At 37.3% G+C, this 22,490-nt stretch overlaps 1 protein-coding gene across 5 annotated transcripts in view; it reads left to right on the forward strand.

Moving 5' to 3' along the window:
- Window positions 1-20,997, forward strand: part of PTPRE (protein tyrosine phosphatase receptor type E) — a 145,203-nt gene extending 124,206 nt beyond the window's left edge. For all 5 annotated transcript variants that reach the window (XM_088131868.1, XM_088131869.1, XM_088131870.1 and 2 more), the window contains 7 exons: window positions 456-549; window positions 783-859; window positions 2,051-2,185; window positions 3,449-3,574; window positions 6,316-6,467; window positions 8,053-8,188; window positions 12,050-20,997. In XM_088131868.1, the coding sequence (XP_087987994.1) occupies window positions 456-549; window positions 783-859; window positions 2,051-2,185; window positions 3,449-3,574; window positions 6,316-6,467; window positions 8,053-8,188; window positions 12,050-12,124 (795 nt within the window). In that variant the 3' untranslated portion in view covers window positions 12,125-20,997. The remainder of the gene's footprint in view (window positions 1-455; window positions 550-782; window positions 860-2,050; window positions 2,186-3,448; window positions 3,575-6,315; window positions 6,468-8,052; window positions 8,189-12,049) is intronic.
- The last annotated feature ends 1,493 nt before the right edge of the window (window positions 20,998-22,490 follow it).

Below are 22,490 nucleotides of genomic sequence, written 5' to 3' on the forward strand. Positions count from 1 at the left end.
CAAACCCTCCTTCTGAATGCTACTGTATCTTGAAATAAAATAGTTTTCTCTTCCAGTAATTTTAAAATTTTCTTATTTTCATTAATAGATAAGCTTATAGAATATCACGGGATCAGTGATTTCATATTCTATAATTATGTATTACTTTAAATTGCAAATAATGAGACCAACTGCAGAGATCCAACTGCAAACACTTGACTCCCTATAAAGCTTCTAGACATAAACACTAAGTGGGCATTATGTGGTAGAAACTTTCAGTTTTAAAATTCCCTTCTATAGATGTATGTAAAAAAGTTTTTGTGTAAATGCACTGATATGGCATATTGGTTTATCAAGGAGAATTTTTCAGAAGAAAATATGATTAAGACATTTGAGTTGAATTTGTTACTGTTCTGATAGTGAGCTTTCATACTTTCATACACATATTCATTATTTAATGTTTACTTTTGTTTTAGAAATTAACAAATGTTCGAATAATGAAAGAAAACATGAGAACTGGTAATCTGCCAGCAAACATGAAGAAAGCCAGAGTTATCCAAATCATCCCTTGTAAGAAATTAAATTGTGTCTTCATACAAATTGTATAATTTGATTGACAAAAATTTGCCTGAGAAAATATTGTAATGTTTTACAATCAACAGCAGGTGGCATTGCAGACTGAAATATAAATAAATTACCTTAATTTTATAAAAACCTGCCAGCCATAATTTATATGCTATTATTGATCATAAAATGCTTAGAATTTTACAAAATCTAGTATGTCTTCTTTTTTTGCCTCTTAGATGACTTTAACAGAGTGATTCTTTCAATGAAAAGAGGTCAGGAGTACACAGATTATATCAATGCTTCCTTCATAGATGTAAGTATTTTTCTGTACACAAAATGCACATAACAGATGTTAAAGTCTTTTCAAGAATCTTTAAAATGAGTCTAGAAAACAGCAGTATATCATGAGCTTCAGCATTACTATATGTTAATAACCTGTGAATTTTAAAGAAAGAATCAGAGCCTCATAATAATAACAAAAAAGACTTTGTATTTAAAATATCGACACAAAGAAGCAAACATCTTTGCTTTTTCTTAGAGCCATGTTTGCTTTACTTTTTACTGTTGCAGGGTTTGCTTTATTCAATTGAAAACAGAAATAGAGATCTTTCTTTGCTGTCAAACTTTGCTCTGCCCATTTATTTTGGTGAAGAATGTGCTCTTTCTTGGGGCTTCAATAACAGATGCATCTTCATTTACATAGTGCTGAACTCATATGGTGCATTATGCCAACGTTGCATAACCTAAGGGTCATGGGGGGTGTGATGCCCAAAATGCTTTGACTGAAGCCACACGATTAGCCATCTAATCGTATTTTTAATGTGACAGAATGAGAAAAAATATTGAATACATGACCAGGGAATGATCATATTAACTATACTTAATGAATTTGATATTTTAAATACATTTAAATATACATGAAAGGAATCATTTTCTTTCCTGGTCTCACCTACTCTAAGGAGTGTGACATCTGGCCCCCTTCTCAAAGTCAACTACGGAAGAAGATACACACTCTGGCAGTAAACATAATGTCACGTGTTTGATTTTGACTTTTGTGAAACCAACCATTGTGTTTTGTAACATGTGGCTTCCAACTGCATTGTTTAAATTAGGCCATTGTGGCTTGTTCAACAGATCATTGTTAGAAGCCCTGAGCTTTCATGATTACTGATGTAGTCAACACGATGGTATTGCTCTCACATTCTCTTTTCAGAAGAAAGAGGACTCATTATTTATTAATTTAACAAACCCTTGCCTTCTCTGGTGCCAGAATCCTACATGCCTCCTTTTCAGCACAATCCAAATGCCCCAGTGAAGCCTTGGGCTAAATTTGCTTAACTCATTTCTTCCATTTGTGGATCAGACTGAATGGGAGTGGCATTGGAAGGACCTGTTGAAAGAAAATATCTCTTCTGATAGATCTATTTAATATGAAATTCCTTTCAAACAGAGGGGACTATAAATAACAGAATTGTCAGAGGATCAAATATTTGTTTGTGTCCAGGGCTATCGCCAAAAGGACTACTTCATTGCAACTCAAGGACCTCTTCCTCACACTGTGGAAGACTTCTGGCGAATGGTGTGGGAGTGGAAATGCCACACCATTGTGATGCTTACAGAAGTTCTGGAAAGGGAGCAAGTATGAACATTTTGTACAGTATCTTGTAAATATTTTGTTGTTAATATTTTCAAAAACAGAACAAGAATATGGAAAGCTCATTTGTGCATTATAACTCATTAACACTGATCTGTAAAATGTAGTGCCTCAACAGTCCTAGCATGAATTTGTGAGCAACTGTTTTTGCAGTCCAGAGGCTGTGCAAGTTCTATCTATCTATCTATCTATCTATCTATCTATCTATCTATCTATCTATCTATCTATCTATCTATCTATCTTTCAAATTTAGATACAATTGATGCTGCTGTTGACTTAACCAGGATTTTAACTGTTCTATAAATTGTGAAATCTCCTGTGAAGGAGCAAAGCTGGCTACTCTTGAATTGCTGCAGAGGCAAACACTGTCTATCACAGACGGACAGACAGAGACAGACACACAGTTTGCAAAAGTTTTAATTACTTTTGTTTGGCTGTACAATCACATGTTTTCAGAAAGAAATTCAATTGTCATACCTTGTGAAATAGCCAAAGTCCAAAGAAAGTCATCATAATTCAGAGGAAGTTATAATCAAGTGGCAAGAAATTGAGTGGGAATTAAGTGGGCTTCTGTGCTCAGATGTTAGTGATGTTTAATATTTACAATTTATTATAGTAAGAATTCTGTGTATTTGGTATTGCCTTATTTAGGATATCAGAACCAGTTTGGTGTAGTGGTTAAAGCACCAGGCTGAGAGACACTGAGTTAGTCCACCTTAGGCACAAAGCCAGCTGGGTCACCTTGGGCCAGTCACTTTCTCTCAGCCCTAACAATAAGGCAATGGCAAACCACTTCTAAAAATGCTGCCAAGAAAGTTGCCAGGGCTGACATGAAGGCACACAGAGAGAGAGAGATACACACAAAAAAAGATATAATGGCTTTCACAGTAGAATTACAAAATCAACATAAATTATCTTAAAATATCTGGTACATAAAATGGCTTTAATATAATTGTATTGCTTTTTCAGCTTTTAAATAATTTTTGCAAAAATATCAAAATTTTGCTTATGAAACGTTAACATACAATATTCATTAAGCATAGAAAATTGAGATAAAAAAGAATACAGATCATGTGCTACTTGATTTTTCTTTCCACTACTCTAATACAGCTGGATTATCGTGCAATGTAGGGAGTAGGGAAGACTGGAATTAATTTGTGTATCACCATTCCCAGGAATAATTGACATACCTTAGATATTAACAAGAAACTGGAAAGCAACGTTTTTTTTTTCTTTCCAATTTTACAGGAAAAATGTTTTCAGTATTGGCCATCAGAAGGTTCTGTTTCTTATGGCGAGATTACCATTGATATTAAGAATGACTTGCTTGTTGATGCTATAAGCATAAGGGACTTTTTGATTACACACAACCAGGTATTCTTCATAATTTCTGTATTTCTTAAAGTCATAGCTGTAGCAACTTCAGGTTTGCTTACTGTTGTCTTAAATATATTTTAGTTCCATTTAGCAGACTTGTTAACAGTTATTAATAACATATTTTAACAAATGGCTTCTATCGGAGTAAGCAACCCATAGCTCCTTTCTGTGGTCGGCTATCAGAACAGGCAAACTCATAAATTTTGATTGTCCAGAAACTTCACCCCACCCTTCTGTAACTGGCTAATAGCAGAAGCTTCACAGTCTTGACATGACTACATTTTGCAGACAAAAAAGAAGTAAGTTATATACAGAAGATCTGTCTACTGCATAACTCAGAAATCAAGTCATCTCTCTCTATATATACAGTGGGGCAAAAAAGTATTTAGTCAGCCACCAATTGTGCAAGTTCTCCCACTTAAAAAGATGAGAGGGGCCTATAATTTTCATCATAGGTATACCTCAACTATGAGAGACAAAAGGGGGGAAAAATCCAGAAAATCACATTGTCTGATTTTTAAAGAATTTATTTGCAAATCATGGTGGAAAATAAGTATTTGGTCAATATCAAAAGTTCATCTCAATACTTTGTTATATATCCTTTGTTGGCAATGACAGAGGTCAAACGTTTTCTGTAAGTCTTCACAAGGTTTTCACACACTGTTGCTGGTATTTTGGCCCATTCCTCCATGCAGATCTCCTCTAGAGCAGTGATGTTTTGGGGCTGTCGCTGGGCAACACAGACTTTCAACTCCCTCCAAAGGTTTTCCATGGGGTTGAGATCTGGAGACTGGCTAGGCCACTCCAGGACCTTGAAATGCTTCTTACGAAGCCACTCCTTCGTTGCCCAGGCGGTGTGTTTGGGATCATTGTCATGCTGAAAGACCCAGCCACGTTTCATCTTCAATGCCCTTGCTGATGGAAGGAGGTGTTCACTCAAAATCTCACGATACATGGCCCCATTCATTCTTTCCTTTACACGGATCAGTCGTCCTGGTCCCTTTGCAGAAAAACAGCCCCAAAGCATGATGTTTCCACCCCCATGCTTCACAGTAGGTATGGTGTTCTTTGGATGCAACTCAGCATTCTCTCTCCTCCAAACACGACGAGTTGAGTTTAGACCAAAACATTCTACTTTGGTTTCATCTGACCATGTGACATTCTCCCAATCCTCTTCTGGATCATCCAAATGCTCTCTAGCAAACTTCAGACGGGCCCAGACATGTACTGGCTTAAGCAGGGGGACACATCTGGCACTGCAGGAGTTGAGTCCCTGGCAGCGTAGTGTGTTACTGATGGTAGCCTTTGTTACTTTGGTCCCAGCTCTCTGCAGGTCATTTACTAGGTCCCCCCATGTGGTTCTGGGATTTTTGCTCACCGTTCTTGTGATCATTTTGACCCCACGGGGTGAGATCTTGCATGGAGCCCCAGTTCGAGGGAGATTATCAGTGGTCTTGTATGTCTTCCATTTTCTAATTATTGCTCCCACAGTTGATTTCTTCACATCAAGCTGCTTGCCTATTGCAGATTCAGTCTTCCCAGCCTGGTGCAGGTCTACAATTTTGCTTCTGATGTCCTTCAACAGCTCTTTGATCTTGGCCATAGTGGAGTTTCGAATGTGACTGTTTGAGGTTGTGGACAGGTGTCTTTTATACTGCTAACAAGGTCAAACAGGTGCCATTACTACAGGTAACGAGTGGAGGACAGAGGAGCCTCTTAAAGAAGTAGTTACAGGTCTGTGAGAGCCAGACATCTTGCTTGTTTGTAGGTGACCAAATACTTATTTTCCACCATGATTTGCAAATAAATTCTTTAAAAATCAGACAATGTGATTTTCTGGATTTTTTCCCCCATTTTGTCTCTCATAGTTGAGGTATACCTATGATGAAAATTACAGGCCTCTCTCATCTTTTTAAGTGGGAGAACTTGCACAATTGGTGGCTGACTAAATACTTTTTTGCCCCACTGTACATGTTTGTATGCATGATGAGGCAGCACCAAGATTTAAATTGTAAGCCTTTTCAAGTCAGCAGGCTTTGGACTATTGTTTCCTTAGTCTTGAGAGTCAGAAACATCTGTTTCATGTTTATGTAACAATTCTGTCCTACCAGAGAATTCTTGATTCTTGCTTCACCATTTCAGTCCTTAAATCAGTGTCTCTCTACCTTGGGAACTTTAAGATGTGTGGACTTCATGGCTGGCTGCGGAATTCTGGGAGTTGAAGTCCATATATCTTAAAGTTCCCAAGGTAGAGAGACACTGATTTAAGGACTGAAATGGTGAAGCAAGAATCAAGAATTCTTGAGAAATGCTTCCTTAAATTAATGAAGAACTTCCCTTCATCTTTTCCAGCAATTTATTTCAGCCAAGATTACTGGGGAATGTTAGGAAGGGAAACTGTGTGGATGTGTGTAGTATTACCTCTTATAGAAATAGGTGAAATTATTTGTATATATATGGTATTTTTTAATCTATTTCCTAGTACTACATTGGGCAGTTAAGGTAAAAAGGGATATAAATTGAAATAAATTACATAACTTATTTATGACACTGCTCATAGGAATGTTACAATATGTAATAGAATCTGCAAGCTTATATGTGTCTGTTCAGAAGTAAGTGTTGCTAAGTCTAATGGAATTACTCCCAGAAAAGTGGGTGAGGCTTTGATATTTAAAAGTATTTCCTTCCATTACTAAATTCACTTTAAACTTGTGGCTTTCTTGTTTCTGAATAACTAGGAGAAGCAAGGCAGACTTATTCGACAGTTTCATTTCCATGGATGGCCTGAGATAGGCATTCCTGCTGAAGGAAAAGGTATGATTGACCTCATCGCAGCTGTTCAGAAACAGCAACAGCAGACAGGAAACCATCCCATTACAGTACACTGCAGGTAAAAACATTTTTACATTATTTTTTTTTCCTCGTGCTCTTTTGAAACTTTAGATCTGAAAAGCTGGCAAGGACTTTCACTCTGAAGTAGAGGCAGTAGGTACAGTCTCAGTGGAAGAACATTCCACAATCAGCCTTTCTCCCAGCTGCCCCTTGCTGTATTGACAGCTGCAGGGAAGGAAGCAGGTGAAGTGGCCAGTGATGAGGATGAATATAATGGCAAGTGCGTATAGGAACAGATGATGCTTTAGATAACCTGGTCCCAGGCCATAAAAGCCTACTGAGATAAAGAACCACCAGTGGATTGGGCCTAAAAACTGACAAGGGAGCCAGTGTACTTCTGAAATGAAAAGTACAATGTAATGGAACTTCTGATCTGAAGTAATAATCAGGTTGCTACTTTGTAAACTACCTATGATTTCCAAATTTTCCCAGAGGTAGTCTCACATAACATATTACAGTAGAGTCATCTGGTTACATAGCTGAGCCCACAAGCTGTTATTGCTGGTCAGAAACGAAAGAGAGAAATGGACTGTGGAAAAAGAGCTGCCATGAAATACACATGGTGTGGTGTAGCACACCACCAATTATATAGTTGTCCATAACGTATGATTTCATAATAGATTCTGTGGGGTATGAGGCCCTGCCATTGCCACTCTGATTTAGCTGTAGGGAGCACCTGGAACTCCAGATGAATATGAAAAGTGACCTTGTTAATTAACCTGTAAACTCCCTTTACTTCTGCTGGATAAATTGTTCAGGTTCCTGAAGATGTATTTCATTTAGTCTTGTTCACTATAATTATAATTCACACCTTGCTTTAGGCTCATAAATTATCAATATTAAAATAGAGAACTGGAAAGATCTTTATTGTTAATAGAGCAACGTAACAGAATCTTGAAAGCCTGCCAAAGCAATTCTCCAGATCCAGTTATACCTAATGTAAATAAGGTGGAGTTATTCTGAGCCTCTTTCTCATGCTTACACTTTCTCTGAATGAAGGAATTCTGTTTGTGAGAGTCCTCTTCCCTTCTCCATCTTCCCAGGGTCTACTAGAGATTCCATCACAGCAGTTTACATAGGCTAAATTCAGACTTAATTGAAAAAGTTTATGAAAGTTGGTATTTTTTTCAAACTTTTCTGAAAGATTCCAATGCCTACTCCCATGTTGTTCTACAAAGTTGATGAACACTATTGAAATAAATATCCATTCCTTCTTCTCCAGTGGAGACATCCTCTGGATCTTGGTGGATGGATAAAATTATTCCAGATGAAACTTTATTTATAAGGAAGTAACTGCAAAATCAACATTCACTACCTGAACAATTTTAAAGTTTAAATTTTTAAAAAGCTTATTTTTGCAGTAACATGAAGAAAGTTCTATAGCTAATAAACCTGTATACTATCTGTATGAATTAAATTAAGCAAATCTGCAAAATGCACACTCCATCTGCTACTCCTGAAGAGGCAAAGAACTATAGAGGCTGCTAAACTCAATTCTATTAACAGAGACTCAATTCAGCATGTATATTTTATTTTTCTATATATGGTTTTGGTAGGTCAACTTGTTTGTCTTTGTCCTGTAGTGCTGGAGCTGGAAGAACAGGTACATTCATAGCACTCAGCAATATTTTGGAGCGAGTCAAAGCTGAGGGGCTCTTAGATGTATTTCAAGCTGTGAAGAGTTTACGGCTGCAAAGACCTCATATGGTGCAAACACTGGTATGTTGCTTCATTACAATTTTGAGAGGAAAAATAGAGGCTTTATCTGATCCTCATACAATAGGACTGGCTTGCGCAAGCCAATGTTGTTGTTTTATGTGAATAATTAAATAATAAATAAATAAAGGTATAATAAGTAATAAATAAAGGTATTAGACTAGGAGTGGGGAGAACCAGGTTCTAGTCCATGGAGGCTCATTCAATCACTTTGGGCTACCCACTCTCCCTCAGCCTGACTAACCTCACATGGATAGTTGTGGGGAAAAATATATATGTGCTGAGAGATGGTAGCTGGCCCAAAGTCACTATGTATGCCATTTTGAGCTCCTGTTACAAAAGTCAGAATACAATTCTAATAAGTAAGTAAATAAATAAATAAATAAATAGTAGAGAGATGACCCAAATGTAGTGAAATTCTATGTTTGACTACTCTGAAGTTTGTCTTGTTCAGTTTCATTGAGTTCAGATGTATTAATCTACATTTGTTTTATTATTTATTATACCTGCAGGAGCATTGAAGGTAATTTCTTTGAAATTGGAAAATATATTTTCTTGTAACTTTCCTGGGTTTTGAAACTTCAAGCATAACTTTTTAACCATAATTTATATATGTATTTTTTTTAATTGTGTATCATCTGTCATACAATGAAGCCAAAAAAATCCTTGAAGTTTGAATTTGGCACAAAATGCTGCATTTCAGGTTTTTTGGCATGATCTAAACATAGAGATCTTGCTCTATGTTGTACTGGGCAGAAGACATACAGGAAGTTCAACAGCGTTTTGTAACATTGGGAAGGCTATTGTCCAGAGCTGTGTTTCTCAACCTTGGTCCTTGAAGATGTGTGGACTTCCCCAGCTGGGTGGGGAATTCTGGGAGTTGAAGTCCACACATCTTCAAGTGGCCAAGGTTGAGAAACACTAGTCCAGAGACTGAGAGAGGAAAAAATGTTACATTGAATGAAGCTATTGAGTTCATCCCAAATGTTTCTTTTCAATCTTTAGTCTTGTCATTACTGTTTCTCAAGCAGCAGACATTTGTTTTGAAGGAGATAATTAAAAATAACCATGGATTTGTGAAAGCATTGTGAAAATAAGGTCTAACTCTGAAGAAAATAGAGTGAACAAACCAGTACCTGTTCTTCAGATAGATCCTCTTTCCCACAACATGCTGAACTGAGCCAATAGGGGAAAGGCTAGCGATGTCACAGGAATTCCAAACTAGAGAAGAAATAAAGGCTAATTGATCCTATCAGCTAATCCTAAAAGGGGTATATTTAGCCCTAAACAGGCCCAGTCCATCAACTGTATGGAAAATGGAGAAACTGCTGACCATGGAGTTAGGTAACCTTCATTCTAAAATGAAGACGAAAAGAAATGGAGCTCTCTCACCACTCCATCCCTTTTACCCACTCCCTTCATGGTCATAAAGGGGAGTCAGTAAAACCTTCCCAGGTGTGTCACTGCGAATTTTTTCATAGGGTTTTGTTCACTCCAGTTTGGAAAAAAGGGAAATGGGACCAGGACTGGTAGTCTTCCAGTCTGATTTATAATGGTGGACAAGACTATAAAAATGGCTGCTGTAACACAGACGGATTCATCCTCTATTATGTGCTGCAAATGCATTATGCTGAATCTGTTGACTAGGAAAGTGATAGCTAGTAGGTCATGCCATGGGAACAGTTCACAGAGCCTCAGACTGACAATTTAAATATGCCTATTTTAATAGCTATTGCATCTTTGGAACCTGAAGAGGAAGTGATGGAGATAACCAACTCCTTTTATTATTTATGTAGGAGTACCATATTTAGGTTTTAAGGCTTCAGGTAGCCAGTAGGTGGCAACAAAGAATTCATGTTTTGTTTTGTTTTTCCTCTTTGCTGCCCTAAGCTGGTTGTATGCATTTTTGCAGCCCAAATATGATGATTCTATTTACTGTATTGCTTTTCATTTGGAAGAGATTTTACAAAGAGATTTAGAATCAAGTATTTGAATATAATCTTTTAAAAAACAATCTTATGAAACTTGGGAATGTACCCCAGGAGCAATTCTTCTGAAGGTAGTGAAGAGTGTCAGGGAGATGACCTTGAGAGAAATAGGCAAGAACTATTACACAAGCAAAGGGGGATGAAACATTTCTTAGGATCCTTCCTAATTCACTGAGATATAAGAGGGAGGGGACATAAAGCACAATCAGGCTTAGAGTCTATTGAGATACACTACAACAACAGAGTAGAAGATTACTCTACTCTGTTCTAATCTTCCTATGGAGATAGTTTCCTGATCTGGTCTGCCTTATAGGGCTGATAGGTGGAGAGGTATGTCATTACAGGTAGCCCTTGAAGTCCTTTGAAGTTACGATGGCGCTGAATGAATGGTAGTTATGACCAGTCCTTGGAGTTCCAGCTATCCCAGCACCCCTGCAGTCACGTGATTGCGATCTGGGTGCTTGGCAACTGGCTCACACAATCGGTTGCAGTGCCCTGGAATCAATGTGATCTCCATTTGTGACCTTCTCTGCTGGCTTCCCCAGAAAGTCAATGGGGAAGCTGGCAGGGAAGGTCACAAGTTGCTGGGGTAAGTGTCCCCCACCCGCGCACTCTCCCCCAGCCCCTCTGCGCTCACGCTGCACCGGCCACTCCCATGCACCCTCCCTGAGCCTCGCCATGCTTCCCTTACCACTCATGCACTCTTGCCTCCCTGATCCTCACCGTGTCTCCCTCACACCCTTGTGCACCCTCCCTGAGCCTCGCCATCTCTTCCTTGCACCCTCGCACACTCTCCTTGAGCCTCACCATGCCTCTCTCTCACGCTTGGCGACCCTCACTGTGCCTCCCTTGCACCCTCATGCACTCCTGTGCACACTCCTTGAACCTCACCATGCACCCCTTGCATTCCTGCATGCACCCTCCCTGACCCTTACCATATTACCCTTGCACACCCTCCCTGCACCTCACTCACACCCTTGCGCATCCTCTCACACCCTTGTGCACCATCCCTGACCCTCGCTGTGCCTCCCTTGCACCCCCCTGAACCGACAGCAGCCATTTACCTGCATGTTGGCCTGCTTGCAAGCCGCCTGGGACTTGCAATTTCCTGCTGGCTTCCCCAACTGACTTGGTTGTGGGAAGCTGGCAGGAAGTTGCCTCGCCTAACAACTATGGGACTCAGGTTAACATTGCTTAGTGATGGAAATTCCAGTCCCAATTGCGGTTGTAAGTCAAGCACTACCTGTATAAATTTACCTTCAAAGTTCCTCCCCAGTGGTAGAAGTACCCAATTATGGCGAGAGGTTATATTAGGATACAATTTTGGGTCCCCCTTATTTTCCTGCCACACTCTAAATTGAGCTAAAAACCAGTTACGAATAACAGCATAGAAAACAGAAAAGCAAAAGGTGACAATGACTAATCAGTTTTTATCCTGGCCAGCTGCAAAAATTAGGATTGCTCTTTTGTTTGCCCTATGAAAGCTTCTTCTAAAGTGAGCAGTGACTTTGGATTAAAGTGCTCAAATTTAGGTCAATAAATTGAAAATACATTCATATTTAGGAAAACATATAAAAGTACTAGGATTCACTTCTCATTCAAATTGTTTTTCAAAGGAAAGAACTAGAGTCACTTGTATAGTAGATGGGTGGCACATATAAATTTGAAAAGTAAAAAATAAATTTTGTTCATTGATTTACATTAGTGGACTTAATTTAGACAGGGTCACTTGATACATAGTTGCTTTGCAACACATAAGAAAAAGTGATAAACATGTTATCTGTGATATTTTATCATGATTCTACAGCTAAGTGTTGAAGTTAAATACAGTTCAACAGAGTTCAAACGTAATATTGTCTCTTTTTTGCCCCTGCAGGAACAATATGAATTCTGCTACAAAGTGGTACAAGATTTCATTGATATATTTTCTGATTATGCTAATTTCAAGTGAAAATGCCTGCCATATTTTTTATTTAATCATCTGTACAGAGATTTGTAAATCATGTTAATTTATTTAATTTTTTTTTAATCTAAATGTACATATGATCATATAAGTTTTGCTTTCAGTGTCTCTTCAGGTGTATATATGACTTAAATAAGCTTCCACCCTAATCCAAAGGAGTATGCACAGACCCTTTTCATACAATAAAATAAACTTCTAGTCAGCTGTTTGGTGGTAAAAGGAAAGAGCTGAGCTATGGGTTTTCTGTAGTTTTGAAAGGACTTAATATGTACACTCCAACTGGTTGATAAAGGAGGAAAGCTGTACACACAGAATATAATTGCATGTTGGACTATCCATTCAGCTGAAGAAATATGTGCAAAACCTGTGTCTGCATGTGTAGTAACCCTAACTAGGTCAAGGTTTTGTGTTTTTGTTGTTTTTAGTTTTAAATAATTGATGCCCATGTACAATATATTGCAGTCTACTGTTATGAATACAGGCACAATCCAGCCTATGTTAGGCATATTTAAGACCCACTGATTTCAGTGGGTTTAGTAAGCATATGCTTAAATATTTCCCTTTGAAATTAATGGGACTTTGGGTCCAGCTAAACGTCTGAAAGCACTGACGCTGAAATGAAACTAAAGTACATCTGATTGGTGGCTTGGATGATAGCCTGCTGATCACGGGGAGCCCATGTAAGAGCAAAACATATTAACAGAATTTTAAATCTCCTTGATTTTGGCCGAATCTTTCCCATATTTTGTCTAAATGCATGTGCAATTATGACCCATTATCTCTAATCTTAAGTTTGTAATTACATTAATTTTTAAAATTTATTTTATATAGTCCATAATATCTATATAAAAAAGGAAAAAGAGTACATTTGTCAGAACTAAAAAATCATCATGCTGTCATAGAGCAATATTTTATTTGAAGCAAGTTCCATTTAATGATTATTCTACAAAGATGTTATACCAACTGGGCTGAAATTAGTATGGGCTACCCAAGATAGACAAAAATTCTTGAGTCTTAATTTTAATAAGATTTACATCTGTCTCTTGTTTTTGTTATGTTGATGCTATTGTGGTTATTAATATATTTGATCCTCATATAGCATCACTAATATCAATGTGGACAATTCACTGAGGTAGACACTGTACAGAGTGCACTAGAATGTGAAAATATTCTAAATATCTTAATTTTGTCAATACCAATTAGATCCATTTGCCTCTTTGATACTGTTTTGATCTTTACAATTAAGCACAATTAGAATAGAGAGGAACATAAATCTTCCATAAGCAACAACATAAGATATAATTTTAACTTTTTAAAAAATGTATATTTTTAAAAACAGGATTCTAGGAAATTCTGTTTTAATGCAAGTTCTCAATTAGTACCACAGTGTAAATATGGAGTTTCTTAAATTTAGTTAAGCAGTCTTAAAATATAATTTTAATTTATCATTTTATTTTATTGAATTAACAGAAAATATATTTAACTTATAAACCAGCTGATCAATATTTGAAACTATTTTGTATCAAGAAATTTTGTTTTGTTGTCATAAATAGCTATAAAGCCAGATATTACATTTATATAAAGAAAAATGTATCTCTTCAGTTTAAAGCAATCTAGTTACTGTTACTGAAGGTAATAAAACTTAATGAATGGCTTTGTCATTATTAAGCCTCATTGAATATCAAATTTTCAATATTCAGTTCACAGAAATGCCCTTAATTACTTGAGTTCCTTTAATATCCATCGCACTTAAGTAAAATAATGATCCCCTGCGCTATGTCCCCATAAATCCAGTTGCTCCTTATCTTCAAAGTGCATATATATTTCCAAAATGAACCAAGATAGTCTTATTTCTAATGTGGCCAACATGAGTCCAGAACTTAGAAGCGCCATGTAGGTGTCAGAATACCCACAGGTCTTTAGGTTGGGCTATTCGTGTGCAAACAATCATGCACTAAAAAGCACAAAACCCAATCATCTTGATAGGACTTGTATAGCAGCTGCACCCTGTAGTTCCATCTTAATGGCTGCTGCAACATTTCTAAGTTCTTACAACAGAAGAAACATTTTCTTGATACCAACAAAGGGAAATAGTGATTTCTGTCTTTCAAAAAGAAAATAACATAAGCCTGGATCCAATTATGATTAATTCCTTTTGTTTTCTGAAAATAGCAGAGGCTGCTGACAGAGGAAGAGGGTAAATTATTTTATACTCTCTACCTACTGTAGTTCCCTACTCCCTCAGTTCCCCATGCAATTTTTTAAAAAGTTGTTCTGGAACAACCTGGGGAATAGTGTAAGAATAGTGATGGAGATATTCTTAAAAATGTCCACCCATCCCTTCCCCTGTGGAGCAACTGATGAACAGAACTCTGCTCTTCAGAAGTCTGGATCATACATACAGTCAGAACAAAACTAGGATGACAGTGAAATAACACAAATAGACCAGTGTTTTTCAACCTTGGCAACTTGAAGATGTGTGGACTTCAATTCCCAGAATTGCCCAGCCAGCACAGCCAAGGTTGAGAAACACTGCAATAAACAGTACATTTTATTTCTCCATATTTTAGAAGGTATATATGTAAAAGCACAAACATAATTCATATAAATTTATACAAATGTCTATATAATATGCAATATATCTGGCTTGTCTGGTTGTTTTATGAATTATTAATGCCTTATTAAAATTATGTAGACTGCAAGATGGTCATTACTTTAGCTCCTGTTCTTTTTAATTCTACATACATTTAAATTATTTCTGGAAGGAAAAGAAAAGTGAATACTTTTAATAACCTAGAAGACAACAAAACTTCCACATTAGGCCTTACTTAATTACTTTTAATTGTTAAACAGTTCAGATTAGCAGCCTACATATTATTTTTAAACAGTTTTTTACATCTTCTGAAAAAAAAATTATATGCATACATACAGTTGTATGCACCTAAAGAATCACATTTATTTTATGAAGCAACTGATATTAAGGATTCTAACCTCAAAAAATGTTATGTGGTTTAGGAATATTAAGTAAGCTTTCTATACTAGTATTTGATGGAATTTTAAAACACCTTAGATGAATAAGATTTACAGTTTGCTGTGGTATAGACCAAAATCCATTGAGTCCACCAAAAGAGGAACAGTTTCTACTTACTGCTTTGGAAACTGCTTCTAGCAATTTCAAACACTTTCTAAGTGAGTTATGTGGAAACTGCTGTTTTTTGAAAATTCATAAATAATAATCCTCTGGGTTTTGTTTTTTTTTTCCAAAACGGATCTTCTGTTAAAGGGTCATCTTGCGTAGATGTGAGGGTAGAGGTTAAAATCAGGAATTATTTTACGCATCTTGAAGTCTTGAATGAAACACCTGTCCTTCAGCTGTCTTGATTCCTGAGTCCCTTCTCATGTATCTGTCTAAGTAAGCACCTTTGCAACTTGACATAAAACAGTCACCAGTTTAATCTATTTCATACCTCTTGGTAAATCCGGCCTACTACAACTAGATGGTTTTTATTCATCCATGCCCATGACTGAGGTCTTTGCTGCTTCCTATATAGTCTTCTAAGTCTAACCCAACTCTCCCTGAACTGGCACCACCCAGATGTGTTGTACTTTATCTCCTACTCAAACATCAATGGCTGTATTGTTGATTGAAGGATTATGGGAGTCTAACACACTTGGAGGGAACCAGATTTGGAAAGTTCTGTAACACATAATTGTATCTCTGTGAGTCATTTAAGGGACAGCATTGTACTCTGTGTTTAAATTACCCATCAAAAGCAGAGAAAAATCCTGCATGTTTGCAGAAATATGTATCATTGTTAAAAACCACAACTATGTTATTCTATAAAGTAATATAGAAACAAAATTTCTATTAAAAAATGCACATAAGATCCATAAATGAAAAGGACTGATTTCTTAAATTCATACTTGTTGATAAACTACAGAAAACAGAATATTTGGAGTTGGTGCAATGTGACCAAATCAAATCTAAACAGTCTCCTCCCAACCTGTAAAATATATTTTGCAGTAACTGACTTTAAATAATTCTGTAGGATTCTGTTAGAAGAAAGCCAGAATACCCAACGTAATCTGTTTCTTAGATATTCTTCAGGCTATTTAGTTCTGTGTAATCCCATATGATGACAAGATTTGTCCCATGTGTAAAATAATTAATTCTGAATCTAACCAATAATGGAAAGGTTACAAAGTTCAAGGACTTTAGCATTAGAAAATGTATTTTTCAGTTCAAAGGTTTTTAGTCAGATTAGGCTGCTATACAGGTAGTCCCCGAGTTAAGAACGCCTGGTTTAGGGACAACCCATAGTTAAGAATGGAGCCTATTGTAGCAAAATTTGAGTTAAATACACAATGGTTTGAGTCAATTACCCCACGCTACTTATACAGTATTATACAATAATACTGTTCTGGCTTACATACAAATTTGACTTAAGGACAGAACTTGGGAATGGAACTCCTTAAACTGGGGACTTCCTCTACTTCATATAATGATGTAACAAATATCTTTAGTATTTTTCACACTTTTTTTACATTGAATGAGACATCATTAATAAATGCCAAATAATGATTAGAAATTATACATTCTGATCTGCATAATAGTCACTATGTGATTCAATTTGTCTTGTGCAGTAATGGACTGATTACCAAAGTTTTAAGTTCCAGTTTAACTTGGAACATGTGAACAACTAGAAACATTAAAGCTATTTATTTCTAACTATGTTTCTAGAAAATCCTACATCTATCAACAATATATCAGAAGTTCAGGAAGGAGAAGGTTGTTAACTATGGATTAGCTAACTAAAAAAAAAAAACATAGATTGCTCTTTATATTCTCTTGTAATGCAAAACACAAGAGTTGGATATGTTTTTTATATGTCTGAAATAAGGGATGGGCAATCTCTGACCAACAGCTACTACTTAGAAAACTACTGTATAGCCTTCATTACTCACACATCTGTATGCAAACGTTGTTATGGTGCTGAAGGGGCCCAGTTTTGAGCAAACACTTCACGGTTTACAGCATATGCTTCAGATAAACATTGCCACAGGATTTGTACCAGCCAGCCACAACATTCAAGTTTAATTTAGTCTGCATACTGTTGTGGAAGTTGGATAGTCTAAATTGGGATCTGCCCTGTCTTCTTCCATTTTCCTATATAAAGGGAATTGTGTCTGGCAGAGGTAGCTGTGAGCTCACTAGACCTTGAGAGCCAGCCCACCTCAGAGTCCACTTTAGTCAGCCAATCTTTGATGCAGAAAAAGCAAGCAAGCAAGCACGCATTTTCTCTTTGAAGAAATAAACCCTATTCAGGTATTATTCCAAACCACATTAGAAATGATGTATGAAAAGGAAAGAGAGCCAGTTTGGTGTAGTGGATAAGGCACCAGCTAGAGACCATGAGTCCTAGTCCTTCCTTAGGCATGGAGCCAGTTGGGTGACCTGGGGCCGGTCACTTTCAGCCCTAAAAAGAAGGCAGTGGCAGACAACTTACAAAAGATGTTGCCAATAAAACTGCAGGGAGTCAAGACTGAATGGAAGGCACCTCTCCCTTCCCCCCTCCCAAAAGAGGAAAAAGGTCCCATGGACATACTCTGCCTTAAGAATACCTTTGGCCTCTATTCCTAGCAGTCTAAAGAGGGATTTTAAATTCTTGCACTATTGGACACTTACCTCTCTTCAAAACTTTATCCTGAATTTGCAAAGGTTGGGGATTGATTTTTGCCCCTCCCCGTTATGCACTACGTCTATACTATTTGGAGTAATGCCTGAATAGGATTAGTATAGCTATATGCAGGTATTTTTCTAAATATAACGTTAAAATTTGGTGAGGGCCATGGAAGTGTAAGCAAGTGCTATGCCTGCTTGCAATGATATCTGTAAGTGAATTGATCATCTTATCCAAAACCACATTTACAGCTTGTGGGTTGGGCTATGGCCCAAATTGCAGAAAGTGCTATAAGCACATAAACCTGGCTTGCTTTTAAGCAGCACTTCAAATCACTGCACTAAACACAAATATATTTGGAAGCAGCCATGTGCTTGGAGATGCTGAGAATCATGCACACACTTCAGTTATGCCACCATAGCTCTACTGAAATGCAGGGAAATGCCTGGATGGGGCTTTTCTATTGTCTGCGCTTGCTAAGAATGTTTCACAATAATTATGTGTATTTAAAGTTCTTTTATATTTTATGTACAAGCCTATTGCCATCCATTGCACACAGCCCAGAAAATTCAGAGGACAACCTTGGTTCAGTGGTATACATGCCTTATGTAGGCTCACATATACAGTAACGTAGACAACTAATGTGGAAAGGGATTCTTGATAATGAATTTCAAATACACTTAATCACTTGGATTAAACAGACCCTAAAGAAGAATGCCTACTGTATCGATCATTTTGAAAAGGACATTTATGAATCTGTTTTAAAAAGAGTTTGAACCTTTTTGTTCCAGTAGTTTGAAATGTTTCCTTTAGGCATAATAATTTTGAATGTATTGCTACTGAACCTTTTTATGTACATGCTAAACCCTATTTAATTTATGTCAAGGATGTCATAATATATGTATGTATTATAGTGATATTTTCTTTTATTACATTTATAATTTGATCTTGCTGTATTTATAATTCCAGTGAATGTTGCTGAATTATTTGTATATGCAGATTGCAAGATCTAATAATTCCGATGCAAGAACAAGGCTTCATTTTATTTTCAAGATGTATTTCTTTCCTTAAATCTCTTAATTTAATTCCTCTCCTGTTTGCTCATTTAAACTAAATATTGCAATTTTGTAAAGGACGTAAAATCCCCTATTTAAATTACTTTGCCAAGCTGTTAAAATTCTGGTTATTTTACACAGACTACTGTTCTGACAAAAAAGTGTTAAATGAAGCACTTTAGGTGTAACATTTAATTTAAAATGGTAGTTGAATAATTCATTCAGAACACATACTTCTTCTCAATAATCTGAATAAAAGTAATCATTTTTCTTAGTTACCCCAGTGGATTATACAAATGCTAATGCAATCTTGCTGGGCAGTGTTTTTCCTTCTTTTGTAACAAACGCCACCAGTCTAATGCTCCCCTAAACATATTTATTTAAAAAACAACCCGCAGCAGAATTCCACACAGGACCTTTCTTCCTGAAATGGTTGACCCCGCACATTTTAAAGCACTGCTGTAAGCTGCCCTGGGTGTTGCATAAACAGAAAGGTGGAATCTAACTTTAATGAATAAATAAATAAATTCTTCTTTGATTTTGAGTTGATTTTAGTTAGTGGCAGACATGTTCAGAAAGCTGCTGCTTAGTTTTCAGCTTCCATTTATTTTATCCCATTGCTAGGCTTCACCAAAACAGAGAGTGGGGATTTTATCCCCCCTTGTCTAGCAAAGGCTAGGCTTAATCCCCTTTGCCCTCTCTCTCTTTGTGGCACAAGGGCTCCACACTCCTGGTGCAAACCATTCTTGCCTCTTATCAGCCAAAGTTGTAAAAAAAGTGCTTCTGGTCATTGCCTCAGGTTGGGAGATCCAGAAACATCCCCCAAACTGTGTATCGGCTTTTCCTGGGACAGTGTAAACTTATTCGGAACAGGGAGATCTATTAGCGTTTTGGAACTGTGATTCTCCTCACAAACACCTCTATCATGTCTGGTTTTTAATGCTTTTAACTATCGCTCATACTACCCATCTCTGGTCATAGGCAGTCATTTCAAAAAAACATTGCATCGCTATATACTGTAAGAATTACTATGTAATATCTCTCTTTCTGAAAAGCAACTGTCCCTAAGCAACACCATCTGAAATCTGTTTGAGGGAGAGAAATGGAAGCATGCAGAGCCTCTTATTTTCAGATCACTCAGGAGGTTCAGAAGGATGCCATAGTTGATGGTATCAAAAGCCACTGAGAGATCAAGGGGATCAACAGAGTCACACTCCCCCACCCCCAGCAAGCTCTCCAACTAGTCTCAACTCTGACACCAGTTTGAAATTATTCAAGATATAATGCTTCCTGCTTCCTCCAGATTGTCTGCAGTTGAGAAGCTACCACCCTTTTGATTGTTTTATCTAATTATGGTAAATTACAGTGGCTTGTCTCTGAGAGGTCTGATACTGTACAAGCTTCTTTAGAAGAGTTTTAATCATTGCTTCCTTTAAACAAAAACCCTTTAAACAAAGAACTATTTGTAATATTAAATTAATTGACATTTGTAATAACTTCCAAGCTAGAAGTTAGAAGCCAAGTTGGGCAAGGACCCAGGAGACAAGTGGTTGAACATGCCATTCCAAGCAGCCTGTCCATTTCCTTGGTAGGACATTATAAGGTATGTGTAAGAGAAATTCATTTGGAGAATTAAATAATGCTATCACTTATAGTTTGAGAACCAGTTTGACACCGGAAGAGCCAGTTTGGTGTAGTGGTTAAGGCATCAGGCTAGAAACTGGGAGACCATGAGTTCTGGTCCCACCTTAGGCACAAAGCCAGCTGGATGACCTTGGACCAGATACTCCCTCTCATCCTAAGAAGGCAATGCCAAACCACTTCTGAAATCTTGCCAAGAAAACTCCAGGCAGTCACCAAAAGTCAACACTGATTTGAAGGCAAAATAAATAAAAAGTAAAAAAGTAAAAAATCAATCATAATTAAATAATCAGAAAAAAATGTGCTTCACTCACTGTAGGTTTATACCTACAGAACAGAATGATGGAATTATTCAGACTTTAAGTATTCACTAAATGCAATCTTGTGTGATAGAAGTGATTTTGTTTATTCATTCTAAATGTTGCTTATTTTGCCCACAAACAAGTTATAGTTTATGCCCACCACAAATATGTCAGCAGTAACTTCTCCAGCAGGATATGATATATTAAAATTAATTGAATTCTTTAAGTGAGTATGTATTTCAAAACTGTAATTACTACAGAAAAATCTCAGTCTGGGAATTTTCAAGCACTTAAGGATATAATTCTTTTACACTTTTGTTAGGAGAATGTTCTTTAAGAAAATCAATGAAATTTACTTCTGAGTAGACATGCAGAGCTATACGTGCTTGTGTTGTAAAATTAATTGTTCCCTTTTGGGAGGAGTTGTTTGAACATTGAGTATGCATTAGCTATGATCCCTACTGCACCATTCATGTGACAATCAGGGAGATTAGAGGAAAAACTGCATCTTTGGGCCTGCTGAAGCATTCACTCTTGAAACTGACTTATGTATTAGAACAACGTTTCTCAAGCTCAGCACCTTTAAGATGTGTGGACGTCAACTTCCAGAATTCCCCAGCCAGCATGCTGGCTGGGGAATTCTGAGAGTTGACGTCTACACATCTTAAAGGTACTGAGCTTGAGAAACGCTGTATTAGAAGATTTTATCTTACTCACATACACTAAATTGCAAGAAGTGAGACCATATGAGGAAGAGAAACATTTCCCAAGTGTAAAGAGTAAGCTGAGGTTAAGCAACAGGAGAAATGGAGCTAGTATAAAAGCAGAGAGCCCATTACCAATGGCAAAAGACTGTTGAAGCAGGATGAACTTTGTTTGGAAGCCCTGCCACCTTTGTCTAAGAAAGGAAGCCTAGAGAAAACAAATGTTTGCAGCTCAAATGAAGAATCACTTCCAGAAATGTGTGAGGAAGAATGCGGCATCACAAGAATGAGACAAGACAAAAAGGGGGAGGGGGGGAAACAAACCAAAGGACATTCAAGTATAAGACCCCATGTAGAGGACATAGGGAATGACAGTAAAGGGCTGGAGGAAGAGCTGCTGGCAAGGCAACAGGCAGATAAGCGGGGCTTGAGCCTTGACCAAGAAACTAATTTGTGAAAACAGTATAAAAAGCTCCATTTGAAATTGTCTGTACAGTATATACAGTACAGTATATAAGTGTGTATAGTATACACACACACACACACACCCCGTGTACAGTATATATAGTATATGTGTATAATTTATTAAGCTAAGGCTACTGCATATGTTAAATCTATATGCCACTAAAACTCTTGTGTCTGTAACCTTCAACTGTGAAATGGTGCATCATAGGGCAACCGTTTTTGAACTAAGGTACCTCAAATGGGCTAACCTACAGTATGCATCTAAAATCCAGGACCCATTATTCCCATGGGACTGAAATTTGGGAAATTGTGACTGCTTCAGCACTGCTGTACTGCAGTGCCACTGTGGCCAGCCTAGGTCACATGATTGTCATAGGCGTATCCCCGACCTCTTTCCTGCCTCTGTCTATCCCCTGGGCCCAATCAGCTGGCAGCAAGGCCCAATGGGCGAGTGGTGATTGGCTGCTTTGGAAATGAGGCAGAAATCTGAAATCTCTTAATGGCGG

The sequence above is a fragment of the Python bivittatus genome, unplaced genomic scaffold, assembly GCF_059951505.1.
Source record: "Python bivittatus isolate LINGU-HERP-01145 unplaced genomic scaffold, Pbiv_v1 ctg000980_np1212, whole genome shotgun sequence".
NCBI classification, from domain to species: Eukaryota; Metazoa; Chordata; class Lepidosauria; order Squamata; family Pythonidae; genus Python; species Python bivittatus.